This window comes from Copadichromis virginalis, linkage group LG11, assembly GCF_057382275.1.
Source record: "Copadichromis virginalis isolate Kocher_CV1m ecotype Utaka linkage group LG11, C_Virginalis_male_GT1.1, whole genome shotgun sequence".
Taxonomy (NCBI): domain Eukaryota; kingdom Metazoa; phylum Chordata; class Actinopteri; order Cichliformes; family Cichlidae; genus Copadichromis; species Copadichromis virginalis.
In genome coordinates, this window is record NC_140628.1 from 3645580 (window position 1) to 3663798 (window position 18219).

The 18219-nt window shown below is 44.3% G+C and overlaps 1 protein-coding gene across 1 annotated transcript; it reads left to right on the plus strand.

Moving 5' to 3' along the window:
* Positions 1-8637: 8637 nt before the first annotated feature.
* Positions 8638-17705, plus strand: fbl (fibrillarin rRNA 2'-O-methyltransferase). The gene is made up of 9 exons (XM_085472852.1): positions 8638-8792; positions 9499-9615; positions 12145-12297; positions 12486-12580; positions 12684-12854; positions 13235-13367; positions 13516-13628; positions 14119-14264; positions 16962-17705. Exons 1-9 carry the CDS (start codon positions 8783-8785, stop codon positions 16984-16986), a joined length of 963 nt encoding a protein of 320 aa, XP_085328978.1. The 5' UTR covers positions 8638-8782; the 3' UTR covers positions 16987-17705.
* The last annotated feature ends 514 nt before the right edge of the window (positions 17706-18219 follow it).

Genomic DNA, 18219 nt, shown 5'->3' on the forward strand with positions numbered 1-18219 from the left:
TGATACAGACACAGTGGGTTTCTCCTCACCATCTGGCATGCAGGGAGGACTCCAGTGCAGAAAGACACAATTTGTGTCCCAATGGCCGTTCCTATGGGAATAATTTATACTGGGACCTGGAGTGGAAGAGAATTTGACCTTTCCATCGAAATTCCTGTTAACCAACAAAGTAAAGAAAATGTCTTTTGAAATCATTCATCGTTTATACCCCACCAGAACTTTTCTTGTATAAAAAAGACGCTGATGTTAACGGTTCATTTTGTTACTGTCTCACTGCACTAATCTTTTGTGGACAGATTTTTGTACTTTTGTTGTTTCTTTTATTTATTCTGACTTCTCTCTCTGTTGTGGGAAATATTTTTTTGATTAATCTGCAAATAGGGCAAACACATTTTATTTGATTAATTTACTCATTTTACTGGCTAAAATTCACAGACTTCCATAATGTAAAAGCAATTAAAACTCTAAACCTATGCTCCTGTGATATCGTGTGATTCAACCCTTAGCCTGTGTCTAACTGTTAATAAATGTAACTCCCTGACAGTGTCTTTGGCTTATTTAACTGTTTGAGTTGCTAAAAAGTTTTGGTTTTTTTGTTAAACTTTATTTATCACATTTTAGACATACAGTTAGGTAGAACAGGAATCACATAAAAGATGACATTGTGGTGTTACAATGAGGAACAATGAGAGTGAAGGGACAGTGAGACTACAGTGAGTACAAAATAAAATCAATTAAGGGGAACATAAATAAACAAAAGTTTGCGAGAGCCAAAATCAAGTTTCAAACAGTTCCAGATGTTAACTTGAGAGCCTCGGTGTTCTTTGATGAGGAGATTGTCCTTATATATTGTGCGAGTTCTATTTTTAATACAAGAAGTTCAGGCTTTCTGCCGAGGACTTTGCTTTTGTGCATGTGAAGTTTTGCCAAAACTAACAAACATATTTATAAAGAAGAAAGCATCACTGTCCTTGTGTTTAAAATGATAACAGCCAAAGATAAAGTCCTTGTAGTATAACTGAAAATTAGGGAGAACAGTAATAAACTTGTGGAGGTCCTTCCAGAATTTACATGTACATGTACATTACTGGTACATTGTATCTCCTGAGGAACTCAGAGTAATTATATAAGAGTCCATCTTCTCTATTTAACTGACTAATCAAGATTATTAAACCAGTTATTTAAAAAAAGAGTTTTATTTTTATAAATAATATTGCAGTTATTCCAAATAAAACCGTTTTGTGGAGAGAAATTGTGTTTGTAAATCAGCGCCCATGCCAAAAGAATCTGTTGATGAAAGTGAGAAAGTTTCAGTGGTATTTGTGGAATACTATAACTGCAGAGCAGCAGGAAGTTAAGGCGCCTACATTAGAGAACACATGATGTGAGATAAAGTTCCAGATAGAAGTGGGATTCTTTAAATACTTTTTAATCCACTTTATTTTAAAGGTGTTGTTAAGAGCACCACAATCAATAAAATGTATGCCTCCTTTATCATATGAATTTAAAGCTACTGATTTACGCAAGCAGTGAGTTTTATTTTTCCATAAAAAATTCTTTATAATAACTTGTTAATTGACTTACAGGTTGTATTATCAACATGTAGTGACTGAGCAGCAGGTTAGACGGGAGATACCTTCAGCCTCCGACAGCAGAACTCTTCCCTTCAACGACAGGTCTCACTGTGATTTTTGGGGATTTATCTATAATAGGAATGAAGTTTGTGGAGCTCATTTTTTATTATTTGAATTCCAAGGTATCTTACAGAGTTTCTTACAGGTATTCCATGAATTGAAGTTGCTAAACAACTTTTAACTGGTAAAAGTTCACATTTATGCAGGTTGAGTGAAAGTCCGGAGGCTTTAGAGAATGGCTGTATTGTTAATGGCCACTGAAACTTGCGAGGCGTCTCTGAGGAAGAGAGCTGTATCGTCTGCCAGCTGACTTATGAGTATTTCTCTGTTAGCAATGACCAGGCCTTTTAAAGAACTGAGTTTAATGTGCGAATTACAGAGTCGCACAGAAAGAAGGAATAAATATACGGACAGGAGGCAACCCTGCCTCACTCCACGCTTTAGAGAGACTCTCGGGGAAGTACCAGTGGCAAGCTCTATGGAGCTGTTACAGTACAGTGTCCGAGCGGCATTACAGAAGGACTGACCGAACCCAAATTTATTTAAAGCTGTAAAAATAAACCCATGCTCTAAGGAGTCGAACGCCTCGTAGAAATCTAAAAAAAGAATAAGACTCATCCTGTACAAGTTCTGGGTAATCTATTATGTCTAGAATGAATCTTATGTTGTTTGAGATATGACGATTCTGCATGCATCCAGATTGACTCTCATCAATAACTTTACCTAATACGTGTTTTATTCTATTAGCCAATATATAATCATTATTCAGTAAAGAGATTGGTCGCCAGTTGTCTAGGGAGTGCACCTCTATCCATACTTTCCTTAAAAACGTCTAAAAGAAACGGGGCTAAACTGTCAGCGAACTGTTTGTAAAGCTCGGCAGTAAGGCCGTCAGTTCCAGAGGATCTGTTCATCTTTAGATGTTTTATAGCATCTGCAACCTCGATCAAAGAAATTGATCTGTCGCAAAGCTGACTTTCCTCCTCATTCAGCTGAGTGATTTTGTCTAAAGAATTTAAAAAAGTCAGACAAGCTTCAGGGCAATAACTAGAAGAATAAAGTTTGCAATAAAAGTTTGAACAATATTTTGCTATGGTATCCTTATCATTAGAAATTGTCCCATTAATATTTAGTTGTAGGATGGAGTTGGTGTTAGATTGATGCCCCTCCGGTGGTCCTCCTTGGGCTCTCGCACTCTGGGGCCTCTGGATGTCTGGATGTCTGGGGCCTGGATCTCCTCCATGCCTGCTTCATGCCCTGGGGGGCGGGGCTATGGCTCTCTACATCCTCTAGCAGACCATTACATGTGGAAACCATTTGAATACAAGCGCGCTGATCCACACAGGTGTGCACACGGGTGTTCACTGCTCGTAGACTTAAATTACACCTTTCTTGGCTGCTACTTCGAAGCACATCTGTCCTGCGTGCTGCACAACAACATTGAATATTTAGTATTTACTGCTGTTTACACTTAGCTAGATTAATGCGATGGTGTTGTGTTTAGTATGTTGCTCTGTTTTTTTTGCTTGTTTTCTCTTCTTCTCTCAACAGGTGATCCAGGAGATTTTTTTTCCCCCCCCCCTTTCTCACTGTCCCTCTCCCCTTCTGTTTTTCCTTTCCTTCCTCTTTCTTTCTCCCTTTCCTATCCCTCACTCATGTCTGTCCCGTCTGTAACATCTGAAAATAAAATATAATAAATAATAAAAACAAAGGTCGATCAAATGGACCAATACGGCAATGCCACGATGATCCATTTGGCAAAGTAAATCCATTGGGTCTCCTTGTTGGTCTTCAGACAACAATTCTGATGGCTAAAGAACCAAATGGGACAGGCAGAAAAAAAAAAAGATTGATGCTTTTCAAGTCTGAAAAAATAGGCTGAATTCTGCTCTCCTTCTTCGAACCATTTTCTGAATAAATGCTCCGTCAGCTTTACGTTTGTAAATCTCATCCAACCTGTGCTGCAGGTCAACCAGTTCTATCTTATCAGATTCACTGAGGGTGTCTATTGGTTTGGAAGTCAGGCATGTGATCGTTTGTATCACCTGTGTCTCATCAGATCTTCTTTTTTTGCCAAATCACTGCTGTATTTTCTAAAGAGTTTTCCAATTTGATATTTCAAAAGTTCCCACTGACCTCGGTAGTAATGAAGGTGTTTGAGAGGCTGCTGAAGAACATCATCTCCTCCTCCATCCCAGACACCACAGATCTGCTCCAGTTCGCCTACCAATCCAACAGATCCACAGAGGATGCCATCGCCCACGTCCTACACACCACTCTCAGCCACGTGGACAAGAAACAGGGTAACTATGTGCGAATGCTGTTTGTTGATTACAGTTCAGCGTTTAACACAATAGTGCCCTGCAGACTGTTCACAAAGCTGAGGGAACTGGGACTTAACAGCCGTCTGTGTGCATGGGTGTTGGACTTCCTCACTGGCAGAACTCAGGTGGTGAGGGTGGGCAGGTGCTTCTCCAACAGCATCACCATCAACACAGGAGCACCTCAGGGATGTGTCCTCTCGCCACTGCTCTACTCCCTCTACACTTCAGACTGTGTGGCCACCCACGGCTCCAACACCATTGTGAAGTTTGCTGACGACACAGTGGTGTTGGGTGCCATCTCCAACAACGATGAGGCGGCCTACATGGATGAAGTGAAGAATCTGGCATCGTGGTGCCAGGACAACCACCTCCAGCTGAACGTCAGCAAGACCAAGGAGCTGGTGGTGGACTTCAGAAGGGGTCAGCACAGAGACTACAAGCCCATTATCATCAATGGAGCTCCAGTGGAGAGGGTGCAGTCCTTCAAGTATCTTGGTGTCCACATCTCCTCAGACCTGACATGGGCTGCCCACATTCAGGTCCAGACCAAAAAGGCTAGGCAGCGCCTGTATCACCTACGACAACTGAGGAAGTTCAGGGTCTCTCCAAAGATCCTCAGGATTTTCTATACAGGCGCTGTGGAGAGCATCCTCACACAGAACATGACATCGTGGTTCGGGAACAGCTGTGTGAAGGACCAAAAAGCTCTCCAGAGAGTGATCCGTACAGCAGAACGCTGCTGCAGGATTGCTCTCCCCCCGCTTCAGGACACCTACACCAGGAGATGCCGGACTAGAGCAGATACTGAAGGACCCGTCCCATCCTGGCAACAAACTGTTCCAACTTCTGCAATCTGGTAGAAGGTTCCGCATCTTCCGGGCAAGGACAGAGAGACTCAAGAGGAGCTTCTATCCCCAAGCCATCCGTGCCCTAAACACACACACCCGCCCGCTCACATCATCTATAACTGACTGAGACAGGACTCTCTTCCAGACACTAAACCAAGGCACAATGTACATTTCAATTCCTTTAATTTTAAATATGTTTATATTGTCTATCCTGTAAAATAGTCAGATGTCTATTCATATTAATGTACAGAATTCACCTGCTTGCTGCTACTACTGCACATTCACCCAGTGTATATACTATATGTATGTATATATATATATAATGTTCTTCCTCTACACCCCCCCCCCCCCCCCCCCCCAATTTTTGCACATGTCGAGGAGCATGTCAGGCTACATTTCACTGTGTGTTATACTTGTATAACTATGCATGTGACAAATAAAGAACCTTGAACCTTGCTACAAAATGTGTTATCTGTGAGAGCTTTACTCCAATAAAGTTTAATGAATCTCTGAACTTCACAAATCACTTCTTTATGCTGAAGAATGGTTCTATTTAGCTTCCATTATGAGGTTTTAATGATGAGGGAGGATGGGATTGATAAGCTAACCATTTTATGGTCTGAGAGTGGAGTAGGATCCGTTTAAATTTTCTCTAAACCTTTTGAGATAAGCCAATAATCGATACGCGAGTGCCTGGTTTGAGTCTTACTACACCACGTGTAAGCTATTTGAGATGAATGAGAATCCCTCCAAGAATCGACTGAGTTGAATCTTTGTGCCAACAGTCTTATGAATGAGTTAAGAGTCTGAAGGCCATCGGTCCAAATGCCTGTTAAACACTGTATTAAAGTCTCCACCAAAAATGATAAAAGAATTGGGATATTTAGATAAGCAGCGCAGTAGGCGCTCCTCCAACCTATCAAAATATAGTTTAATGTCCCTGTGACAGTTAAAACCATAAACACTGAGAGCTGCTAAACAGTGCGCGGGCTGCGACTGATGGCCATGAGACTGTAACCTTCTTCTTCTTTTCAGTTTAATGGCGGTTGGTCAACCAGCTTAGATGCGCATTACCGCCGCCTGCTGGACTGGAGTGTGGACATTTTAAAGAAATATAATCTACTTAGTTTTAAGAGTTTTAATCATCTGTGTTTTCTTAAATTAGTCGTTAAATGTATAAATAGGATGGCCCCAGAGTGTCTCAATAGATACATCCAGAGACAAGATAGTAATCGTATTACCAGGAGCAAGGTGAACGGCAACCGCAAGATATATCGCAGATCTACATCCGGTCAGTCAGCTTTTTCCATACAGGCCTGACTGACCGATGAGCACACTTCCAACCGAAATCAGATTGATTACAGACATCAGATCCTTTACATGAAGGTTAAAGTTTGGTTAAAGGGAAATCAGAGATGTAGTCATTTTGACTGATGGTTTTAATTTTAATTTATTGTCTATTAATTGTATTTATGATGTAAGTTGGTTTTATGAAAATGTATGTTTTATTGTAAAATGTATCTATTTTGATTGAAGCCCAACAAGGGACAATTGTTGAAAATGAGCTATAAACGTATGTGCGTTACATCAGTTTCATGTTTTGTACTTGAACTATGTTAAACTGCACTGTCCCTTTAAAATAAATAAATTCAAAATTCAAATTAAGTGTTAAGTCGTGTTTTTTGCACTGATCGCACTTCTATGTACACCTAAACGCTAATGATAGCTAATTTCACCTTGTGTTTGTTTTTCATTTACATCAATGCTGCCAGCATCTCTGGATGGTCTCCGCCTCAGCAGCAACACAGATTTACATAAAATTGATAATTGATTAATTGTGTTAATTCATCCGTTTTTGTGTGTGTAAAAACTGTAAACCTATATCCAATGAGTTTGTTCATTTAATATTTTAAACTTGCATTAATGTGACACTGGAACTCACTGTTGTTGAAAATGGGCCTAAAATTTGACTTGTTCAGTTTTATTTATATCTTTTTTATAGTTTAATCAAGGTGCCTTCACTCAGAGCTCCACTCTGAGCAGCACTTTGTAAGAGTAACAAGGAGAAACCAGGGTCATGAAAGGGCAGCCTGTGAAAAATCACTGTGTCAACGTATTTTCCATTGTTCACTCTTATATACAGTCTTGGATATACTATGTAATATATATTTTTTATTTGTTTCATTTCTTTTTATTGTTGTATTGTTATTTATTATACATGGGGCGATCGTGGCTCAAGAGTTGGGAGTTCGCCTTGTAATCGGAAGGTTGCCGGTTCGAGCCCCGGCTTGGACAGTCTCGGTCGTTGTGTCCTTGGGCAAGACACTTCACCCGTTGCCTACTGGTGGTGGTCAGAGGGCCCGGTGGCGCCAGTGTCCGGCAGCCTCGCCTCTGTCAGTGCGCCCCAGGGTGGCTGTGGCTACAATGTAGCTGCCATCACCAGTGTGTGTGTGTGTGTGACTGGATATGTAAAGCACTTTGGGGTCCTTAGGGACTAGTAAAGCGCTATACAAATACAGGCCATTTACCATATATTCTTCTTTTCTTCTCTTAACAGCGTGCTCTTTTCACTTAGAGCAGGTTTGCATACAGTTTCGGTTGTTCTTAAAGCACAATGACAATAAAGATTCTGATTCAGCCATCGTTCAGATAATGGTGAAGAAAAGAGGAACGAAGATGTTGATGACATGCAGCAGTGGGAGTGAAAAGAGGAGTGGGGGATTCACCTGATGCTCTGAGCCTATATCAGAATAACAAATGACTCAGCAATTATTCACTGTGATTTCCAACATTTCTGCTCAATAGAAATGAATCTGATTTCCTTTCAAAAACAGTTACACTCTGCTCCTCTGAGCAGTAGTGATGTGCTTGGTCTGTGTGTTCTGATCATTTAGCTAACATCAGTACAAAGACTTTCTTGTCAGTTTGAAGTGGTCATTTAATAGTTGTCTCGTCTATGGAGCTTGGAAAAAAACAACTGGACTTCTTTAAGTTCCTTGAAGATGTTTCACCTCTCATCGAGCTTCTTCACTTCTAAAAGCAGAGGGTGCAGAGTCCTGGGTATGTAATCCCATGTGGGAGCCTTAAGAGGACCAACTATATTGATCACCCGCCTTATCACATGTACCGAGGTGTGAAAAAGGGCGTGGGGTCCTTATTAGCAGAGGTTTTGGGTGAAGTTATTGTGAGACCTTATGCGACCCATTGAGATCACCTGACACAAGATGTGAGGGTCAGCGTCTGTTAAGCGTCTGGGAAGGAATCTGAAACGGCTTTGTATGGCAGACAGATGGCGTCAAAGATGGCTGCTCACAGTGGACATCGGTGGTTCTCAAGTCAAGTGGCTTTATTGTCATTGCAACCATGTGCAGTGGTACAGTACACAGTGAAAGGAGCAACGTTCCTCTGAGACCACGCTGCTACAGACAATCAAACAGGATTACAACAAACCAAAGCAAAGAGAGTGCAACGCCAGGCAGAACCGAATAATACAGACAGCGCAAAAGTGCAACAACGACAGTGGGTTGTGCAAAAAGTAACTTGGTGTATGCAGGTGTGCATATGTGTGCATATGTGTGCATGAGATTGTGCAGATAAGTGCCTCTTTCAAACCATGTGAGATGTGAACATTAAGCCTGACCGTTATCGTTTAGATGCAGATATCAATCAGCAATCACAGACGGATTCCAGCTTCTACCTTGTGACAGGAAGGTTGTCTCGGCACAACATCCGGCAGCTGACAGCAGCTGTCCTCTGTTTGAAAACAAGGTCTCCGTCTGTGGCCAGTTGGTGGCGCTAATGCGCCGTTTTGCTTGCTAAGCAACAATAGATTAGATAGAAGAAGAAAGTTTGCTCTGGGTCGCACAGTTGCACGTGGGACGTGATCACGCCGTGTCTGTTCACTGAGGATCAACACAGGAGAGAAGCGATTCAACTCCGCGGGCTGCGTCCATTTCAGTAGTTTACGCCAGAAACGATGAGGCCAGGTACAGTAAGACACACGTGCTTACGTCTGATCGTGTATTCGGTGAGTCTGTGCAGTCAGGTACACTGCGTGGACGGCCTACACGGCCACGTTATTGTGAAAACTACCGCAGACTTGGCTGTCTGAGCGCGTGGTTTGTTCACGGTGAGCCGTTGGTGTGTCCGCGCTGGCGGAATAAGTGCTCTGAGTTGAACACGCGCTGTGTCTCCTCGCACGTGTCTGGGACTCCGTGGGGCCCACACAGCGAGCTCCGTTACAACCAGAGTTACGGTTTTATTCCGCGAGGAAAAGCCAAAGTCGGGTCACGCCGGCTGAAACCCGTTCCAGCCGTTTACAGCTGTTTTCTGCTCCACGAGACGTAGCTCGCGCTAACGTTAGCCCGGTCTGTGTGTTTGCGGTTCCGTGAGAGTGTCCAAACATCACGGCCACGCGGAGCACGCCGCGAGCACGCCTGTCGTTCAAAGCCCACACAGGAGGCGGTGAGTCGAGTCTCAGCCCCGTTACTTTTATTAAGCGTGTTTCCGAGTGTGTGTTTGAACAGCCGCGTTGTGTGCGTGTTGTGCTGGGTCCCCCGAGTGGTCGGAGTCGGTGTTTAAATGTGGAGCGACCCGGGTTAACGATCCAAGATGGCGGCACTGGCGTAAGCAGCCACGCACTGGTTGCTAGATGTGTCTGTTTACACATATAATAACGATTCATGGTTTCAGGTTTCAGTCCTCGCATGGACAGAGGAGGAAGAGGTGGAGGCAGAGGTGGAGGCAGAGGAGGGTTTGGTGACCGCGGAGGACGAGGAGGATTCCGGGGAGGATTCCGGGGAGGAAGAGGTGAGACTGGAAACGTGCCGTTCGTATCATCACATCGTGGATGTGATCCTCAAATGCCAGGATGACGACTTGAAGCAATTAAAAGTATTTTTATTCAGGTATCTGCTAATAATATAATATTATAGGCTGTTAAGTTCAAATAGTGACAGTCTCAGAGTTAAAGCAGCTCACAAAACACTCTGTGCTCCACTTGATCACAAACAGCAGATGAAGTGTTGCTTTGTATTTGTTTCTCCAGTTACCGAGCAATCTTCAACCACCGCGTTTTAACCACGCATTGAGCGCTCCACTCTTTCTTAACCCTTTAAGACCTTTAAGAACCAAGCCCGCCAGGGCTTATCTTTATATTTGCACATGCTGTAATAGTAATAATAATAATGATAATAATGTATTGCATTTATATAGCGCCATTTTTTGGGAGCATTTCAAGTTGTTATATATCAATACAACCGTTATAGCCCACATTTTAATGATACGTAGGCATCGAGTCCATAGTAACTGCATAAATTGCAAAAAAGTGCAATAAACTACAAAAAAAAATCATTTGTTTTTTTACATATACTTCTATTCAGAGAAATTTAAGAGGCTTATCCCTCAAAACTGCAAATACAAAAAAAGTTGTACAAAATAGTTTCCAACCACAGGAAATTTATTTTGATGGTCTTCATAGTTTTATTTTTGAAATACACCAATTTTTATACACTGCAGGAAAAACATAATGAAATGCAAATTTGCATAAAAACCAGCATGTGCATCAAAATAAACTATTTCCAGCAGTGCAGTTTGAGGATCCCGGAAACTATTGAGAAAAGCACAGAGTCAAACATGACTTTTAAAAACACCAGTGTAGGCTTATGAGCCCCCGAAGGTAAGAAAAACTACATTTTCTGCAAAAATGACGTCCCTTCTGGTTTCGGGCAGGTCGTGGCGAACATGCCACAGTTCACGCTGACGTCTATTCCAATGTGGGAAGTGTTACGAACAGCTGATCGGATCGGCAAAGCGTGTTTCTGGAATATTATGTTTTTGTTGCTATAAAGCCACATGTGGAAGGAAACTGACCGAGGATGAGATGTAAGTACAACTCCTCCGGTTTCATGTGCAAAAATGATTGCACAAGCTTACGTGGTTCCAGTTCTACGGGAATTTAAAAATGGTTACGCCAAACAGAGCGTGCCGCTCCGACCGGCTTTGAAAGGTTAACATTACAGCTAAAGTTCTGGTCTCGGCGTCAGAGCAGTTCCACCTTCATTTATAGGTGATAATGCCTGCTAACCCACAGCACTGTGGCTTTATTTCAGTAACTGTGAGGCTGACGTTTGCTTAGTGAAAGACTTAAGCAGCAGTGAAACGTTTCGGAGGGGGTCCTCGACTAAACGAACACGATGGCAAAAGAAGCTCCTGAACTCTCAGCATTCATAACTGTTTGTAACAAACACAAAGTGGATTTCAGATACAAGGCCCACAGAGTTGCAACGCTTGTCCACAGAGGTGTGTGTTGGCTCACTGATGCCCCGCAGTCTTACAGACAGCTGTGCAGCTCACATGGATTCAAACAGTGGAAAAGAAAAACGAGACCATCAGATGGTGATGAAGAGGTCCCACCTTCAGCAAACACTGGAGGTTAAGTCTTACAATGATGTGATTGCAGCCATCCCCCCACTCTCTGTGAATGGCACTCATGACCATTGGTCAGTGATCGAGGAGCTGACCTCCAGCCCGTTGTTCCTTCAGTGGTGCTGGTTTCAGTCATTATGTAAATGTCCTGTTTGTAAGGTTGTAGACCTGCAGTCAGCTGACACTTGATGATGATGATGATGACGTTTCTCCCACTGAAAACATCCAGAAGAACAGAATCAACCTTCTAGGTTTTACCTACCTGGATGATTAAATCAAGATAAAAGTTGCCACGAAGTATACAAACAGTGAACTGACAGTCAGACCTCAGCTCGTCTGTTCTTATTCTGGGAAGAAAACATCAGTTTCCACGTAAATATGAGCCACATGACTCGTTTCACTGTGGCCACTGGGCACGTTGTTAAAGCCATCATGGCAGTAATGTGTACCAAGCTGGGACCATCTGCTGCTGTTAGCAGCGCAGCCGTTAGCAGCGCAGCCGTTAGCAGCGCAGCCGTGGAAGGACTTGGTTGGTGAGCAGCTGCTTTGCCTTTTCAATGATTCTGTCTTTAATAAACAGTTATTTCTGTGGTAGGTGACTGGTGCTTGTCGTCATTCTGCATGAATTGTTTCAGTGTAAAGCAGGGGTGGGAGGCTTTTTCATTCCATTATGTTTTTACATCGCCCTCCGAGGGTCATGCTGTTGTAAACACACACCTGAGGATGGAAAAAACGGAGCGAGACCCAAAAAGTCTAACTACTGGTTTGTTCTTTAAACAAAACAGTTACTTGTGTATTTAATGATCAGCAAAAGGTGTCCAGCCAACGTCCCAGTGAAGGACAGAAATGCATCACTCTGCGACCTGCTGATCCAGGTTCTGGAACTTTCTCTTGTGCGCGGCTGTTTTTCAGGTGGAGGCTTCCAGTCCCCAGACGGTGGAGGATTTCGGGGCCGTGGTGGTGGCAGAGGAACCCCAAGAGGCAGAGGGGGTAGAGGAGGGAGGGGTGGCCGAGGTGGTTTCGGAGGAGGGAAGAAGGTCCTGATCGAGCCTCACAGACATGAAGGTGATTGTTCATATTTTAGAGGACTGAGGCATTTTCTGCACTGAAGGCTGGACTGTTTTGAGCCTCGGCTACAGTTTGTCACATTTTATTCACCTTTCAGCATTTGCCTTCATTTGGAAGCTTATTCCTGTGTGTGTGTGTCTGTGTGTGTCTGTGTGTGTGTGTGTGTGTGTGTGTGTGTGTCTCAGGAGTGTTCATCTGCAGGGGAAAGGAGGATGCCCTGGTGACAAAAAACATGGTGGTAGGAGAGTCTGTGTATGGAGAGAAGAGGATCAGTGTGGAAGTGAGTCCAGTTCAGCTGTTGCTGCTATGCCAAATATGAAAACGTGTGCTCTTCCTGCTGTTGTGACCACACTTTGAGTCGATGTTCGCTTCGGTCTTGGTAGGAAGGAGAGACTAAGATTGAATACAGAGCCTGGAATCCGTTCCGCTCCAAGCTGGCTGCGGCCATCTTGGGAGGAGTCGACCAGATCCACATCAAGCCTGGAGCCAAGGTCATGTACCTGGGAGCTGCCTCTGGCACCACAGTGTCCCACGTTTCCGACATCGTTGGACCCGTGAGTACCGCACACTTTCTCTTTGTAGCTGCCGAACGGGCAGACCACTGCTGGCAGTAGTGTTTGACCACAGGGGACGTGACAGGAGGGGCAAAGGGATCAAACGCACAATAATTAAAACTACGATCCTCATTCCTCCATCAAAAACTGGGGAACCGGACGGTGGGAAATCCCTGTGTCATGGGATGTTCCTAAAATGAAAGAGACAAACACGGCTCACTGGAGTTTCTCTCCCAGTGGATTAAAAATGGGGACAGAATTGGGTGGAAATAAAGTCATGAGTGGGCCAATGGGCTGCATCATCAAGATTTCTAGGGTGGTGTAGATTTAACACAGGAAACAAAAGCAGCTTGCATTGACATGAGTGTGTTGTGTGACAGGAAGGGCTGGTCTATGCAGTAGAGTTTTCCCACCGGTCGGGTCGCGACCTTCTCAACGTGGCGAAAAAACGCACCAACATCATTCCAATCATCGAAGACGCTCGGCACCCGCACAAATACAGAATGCTTGTTGGTGAGTAGTGTGATGCAGGTGAGCTGGTGAAAGACGAACAGGTTTGTTTGTAATCCTTGACACGAAGGCGAGGGGCGGCCATCGTCCCATCAGGAACCTGCACGGTGAACACATGCAGAGCATTCACGTGCCGTCTGTCCCTCTGCAGGCATGGTGGATGTGATCTTTGCTGATGTTGCCCAGCCTGACCAGACGAGGATCGTTGCTTTGAACGCTCACAACTTTTTGAAGAACGGCGGCCACTTTGTTATCTCAATCAAGGTACGCTGATAACTGCCGTAACAGGTAACGGCTCCCTGAACGCTAAACTTTGAAGGTTTTAACGTTGTCTTATGCAGAAGTTCTCCAGGCCTTAAAGGTCTTTCACGGTTCCTCTTCGGCCAGTGGCTGCTGACCATTTTCACACGTTTTAGCTTAGGCTTTGTTCAATCTCAAAAAACGAATGAAGACATTTTCCGAGTCAGTTATCTCGAGTTACTGACCCACAAACATGAGTAAGTTTCTCACATGGCGTGATTTCTAATAGCAAATGTTGCTAAAGCTAAAGAGAATAAAAGGGCGTCTCCTGCTTCACTACAGAATGACTGTAGACGGCTGCTAAATCAGCTTATGTGTGACTGAATCCTTGATTTGGACTCAAACTAGTTTTAGTCGTGTGCTAGGATACTCGTGTGATGGTGAGGAATGTCTACCTGTTCAGGACTTGTTGTTGTTCGTGAGTCTGATTCCAGCTGTGCTCTTCTTCCTTAAGGCTAACTGTATAGACTCGACAGCAGCTCCAGAGGCAGTGTTTGCCTCAGAAGTGAAGAAGATGAGTGCAGAGAACATGAAACCACAGGAACAGCTCACGCTGGAGCCCTATGAGAGAGACCACGCTGTGGTGGTGGGCATCTACAGGTAAAGCGCCCTTAATGAGGCTCTGCACCCAGATTCACGTCCACTAACATTGGTGATCAGGAGAAACGGTCACAGGAAGCTGCTTAGCAACTCACCAAGTTGGAAACCAGTGTTTCCTTTGCATGTTCACATGAAGGGTCCCTGTATGGGTTACCAGACCTGACACGCTGCCCTGAGGGCACCAGGTAAAGTATGTGAAGGCTCCCTCGCCATTTTCATCCTCCTGCTGAGATGCTATTTCTCTTCGATTTTTTTTTTTTTTACTGTGGACAAGGAGTTTGTAAAACACACTGACGTTACAGCAGGGAGGAGTGGCGAGACACCAGCAGCTGCGTCTACAACCCCTCAGATCTCTCAGGAAGCGTAGGTGCTCCTGACCTTTGTTCACGGCGGCGGTGCTGTGGGCAGTCCACCAAATGTTCTCTGTGGGAAATGCTGGAACGTGTCCACACAGTCTGCTCTGCACGTCCTAAAACCCATGATGACCTCTTTTGTTTTCTTGCTGTTCAGGGCACCAGGTGAACCTTGTCTGAGATGAGTCCAGCTATGCCCACTGTGACATGATTATTTCTATCCGGTTGCTAAGTGATGACGTGACGAATCCTACTTCCGGGCCTAAAGTAGTCTGCGTTTAATATGGCTTTTGTGTTGTTAACATGTTTAATGTTATGTATTTTCTTCTATTTGATCTCAAAAAGCTCCTAAAACAGTCAGTGATCCCTGTTGACCTCCCTCGGCTTTTATTACCGCTAATCATTTATTTAAGCTCAGTTTTTAAAACCTTACGATGTAACTACAGCCCAGCCCATGCAGCAGTATATGAATGACTAACCTCGTATTGTGGATGGATTATCTCAGTTGTTCTCCTGGCTGAAGTTTGGTCCTTTTACAGCATCCTGCCATGCGATTACATTTGTTCCTGACCACCGAGAACACTCACGTTAACTTTTATCCAGTGGAAAAAAAGTTAGCTTGTTTATATTATGCTAACATAGCTGTGTCGCTAGCGGTCACGTAGCACATCATTATATACCAGCTAGCCAAACTTCAGTAACCCTACAAACGTCACTGCTGTTTAGTTTTCTGTCTTCATTTATACTGGAAGTGATAACAGAGCTGTACGTTTTAATTTGTTTCCAAAACCCCGCAGTCAGGACATGCTATATTGTATTTAGATGGAAGCTAGCGAGCTAACTCCCTGCTAACTTCTAACTCCGTTAAATGTCATAAATTCCGTTTTCATGGATGCCTGGATGTTAAACTCAGTTGTTACACCTGGTAGAGCAGAACGCTGATCATTTTATTAAAGATGAAAGACTTTAGACAGTTTTTCAACTCTCAGTAATGCCATAGTGATCGTTTGATATATGGACCTGCAGCGGAGTTTAGGCCCAGACACGGCTAGTGACATCAGACTGAACGACCGGATTAAAGAGTTAGAGGGGGACGAGTTTGTAGAGCCGTTACAAAGTGAGTGGAGGAGAGATGTGGGCCGAGCTTCACTGTTTGTAAAGCTTGGCCCGATCGGTGAGGATGATTTTAATCCACGTGCAGGTGTGGTTAAGGCAGTATGTCTGGGGTCACTGTTAAAGGCAGAGCTGATGTCGATGGGCAGCATTGGCAGGTAGTTTCCGCTGCCCCGCCCAGATGTTGCAGGGCGGGGTGAGGAACCACACTGATGGTGCTCCTGCCTGTAGGGGAACTGGTGTGGATGAGGGGAGGCTGGCTGCCTTTGAATACCAGCCTCTTAAAGGAAAAACAAAAACCCCGGTTGATGACAGCGGGCGGGCGACCAGCCTGTCGGTCGGGCAGCCATGGCTGCAGCTGCTGAACCTCCGGGTCAAAGGTTACATTTTCTGAAAGCTTTCTTTGAAGTGGATCCAACATAGTTGGACTGGAACAGTTGCTGAGTAACCTGGAACTGTTTATCAGAGTAACCATGTAATGTTGCTTTAGTTTTTAAAGAACACGCAGCCTAACATTACCATTGTTATCAGAAAGGCGGAGCTTATTCTGCTCAGTTGAAACTCAGTTAATCAGTTCAGTTTCCTGCCTCTGCATCAGGGCTCAGACTAAGGACTTGCACACGAGGCATATAAAGCTCCTCAGCCTCTGGTTCCTGAGGACAGAGCTCTCAGCTCCTGCGCTGCGGCAGCGCCATCTGGTGGACTCCTTAAAAACAAAACCCAGCTGGCAGCAGCACAGTGGCTTTGAAGAAACAGCCTGCTGTCAGCTCCAGTCTGTAGTTTTATTTAAGGTTCATTGGAGGAGATGGAAGGAAAACCTCTCACTGCTTCCATTAAGAACTTGCTAACTTACCATTCAGAGTTCAGGTAATGAGCCACATGGATGCATAAATGTATTTACAGATATGTGTCTGTGTTTGGAACCAGATCAAGCTGCAGCCGAACTGCTCAAAGAATCGTTTCTGACCTTTTCTGGCTTTTACTGTAAGTGCAGAGGCTCGCTGAAGGCAACATGAGAACCACATGACTACAGTCACCAGATCATGAACCACTTAAACACCTCAGCCATCTTACTAAGGACCCCCCTCCCCTCCCCTCCCCTCCCCTCCCATATTGATTTTCATTGAATTTGTCAGACACAGACCTGCACCAAAAACACTGCATGTGTCTGTAAACATAGTACCTGCTGTGTGTATCTGTGGTAACCGTGCATTTTCTTTTTTGTTCTCAGACCTCCACCAAAACAGAAGAAATGATGTGTGCGTGTAAGCTGGGCCGGAGGAGGAGAATGGATTTGCAACCTCCTTCTGGCACGTCTGCCGTCTGTCACCCTCCTCTTCGGCTTCAGGCACCGGTCTGCAGCTTCCTCCAAGCACATTGAAGCAGACCTTCAGCTGGGGTTTCTCATCCAGTCCTTTAATCAACCATCCATCTCCTCTGGTGCTTCCAGTTCTCACAGATCAGGTGGAGAACATTATGTGATACCTGGGTCCATCAGTGCAGTACCTTGTTTGCGCTGTGAAAAGGTCCCGTTGTTTATAATGTACATGTATACAGTAGATGAGGTTACAAAGTAACACACACTGTTGCGTGCTGTGAACCTGCCTTGTCCTGGGATTTTGGACCCAGCTGTTTGTGCTGAGGACCCTGATCAGTCTGACTGCAGCGAGGTTGCTTGTGTGCTCTGCTGTTTTGTTTGTTGGCTTCTGTGCTCCTGATTATTTTCTTAATGATTCTTTTAGTCTGTGACTGGCTCCATATTCTGAACTTGCACCCACACTGCTGGTATCTTTAAATGGTTAACAGTGGACCATTTATTCAAAGTGAATGTTGTTTTTGCTTCTTCGGGTGACAAACAGCGTCCATTATACACACTTCCTGTTTTGTAGCTGTTTGTTTGAACCAGTTTAAGTATTTTTCTGTTTTCCACATAGCTGCCATATTTGTTTTAATAAATGTTTTTGGTTGGTTATAATTGAACTCTTTAGCTCAATGCACCATCACACTGACGAACATTAATCTGACTGCTCTCTTGGTTTCTTTGGTCCAGATTCACAGCACTGAGGTGGTTTTAAAAATGCCATTACTCACTCTGTTAGGTACACATGGTCAACGGTCTAATCATGCGGTCACGTGGCAGTAGCCTGATGTATTTAGACAACTCGCTGAAGTTCAAGCTGAGAAGAAAGGTAACTTTAATGACTTTGAACGTGGAAGGTTGCTGGGCCCTGGATTGTACGGCACAGCTGTCCCACAGGGTTGCAGAAACTGGTCCCCCCACTAAACAATGCAGTGAGCAGCAGTTCTGTGATACCTGCCACAGGTAAGAGACCGGTCATACAAATGCAACAGTCACTCATCTACTTGTTACAACAAAGGCATGCAGAGCAGCAGCTCTACTCAACGTGTCAAAAGCTGGAGCAGGAGCCCACGCAGGCCAGTCCTGCCGCTGAGAACGGGAAACGGACCGCAATCCGCACCGGCTCCAA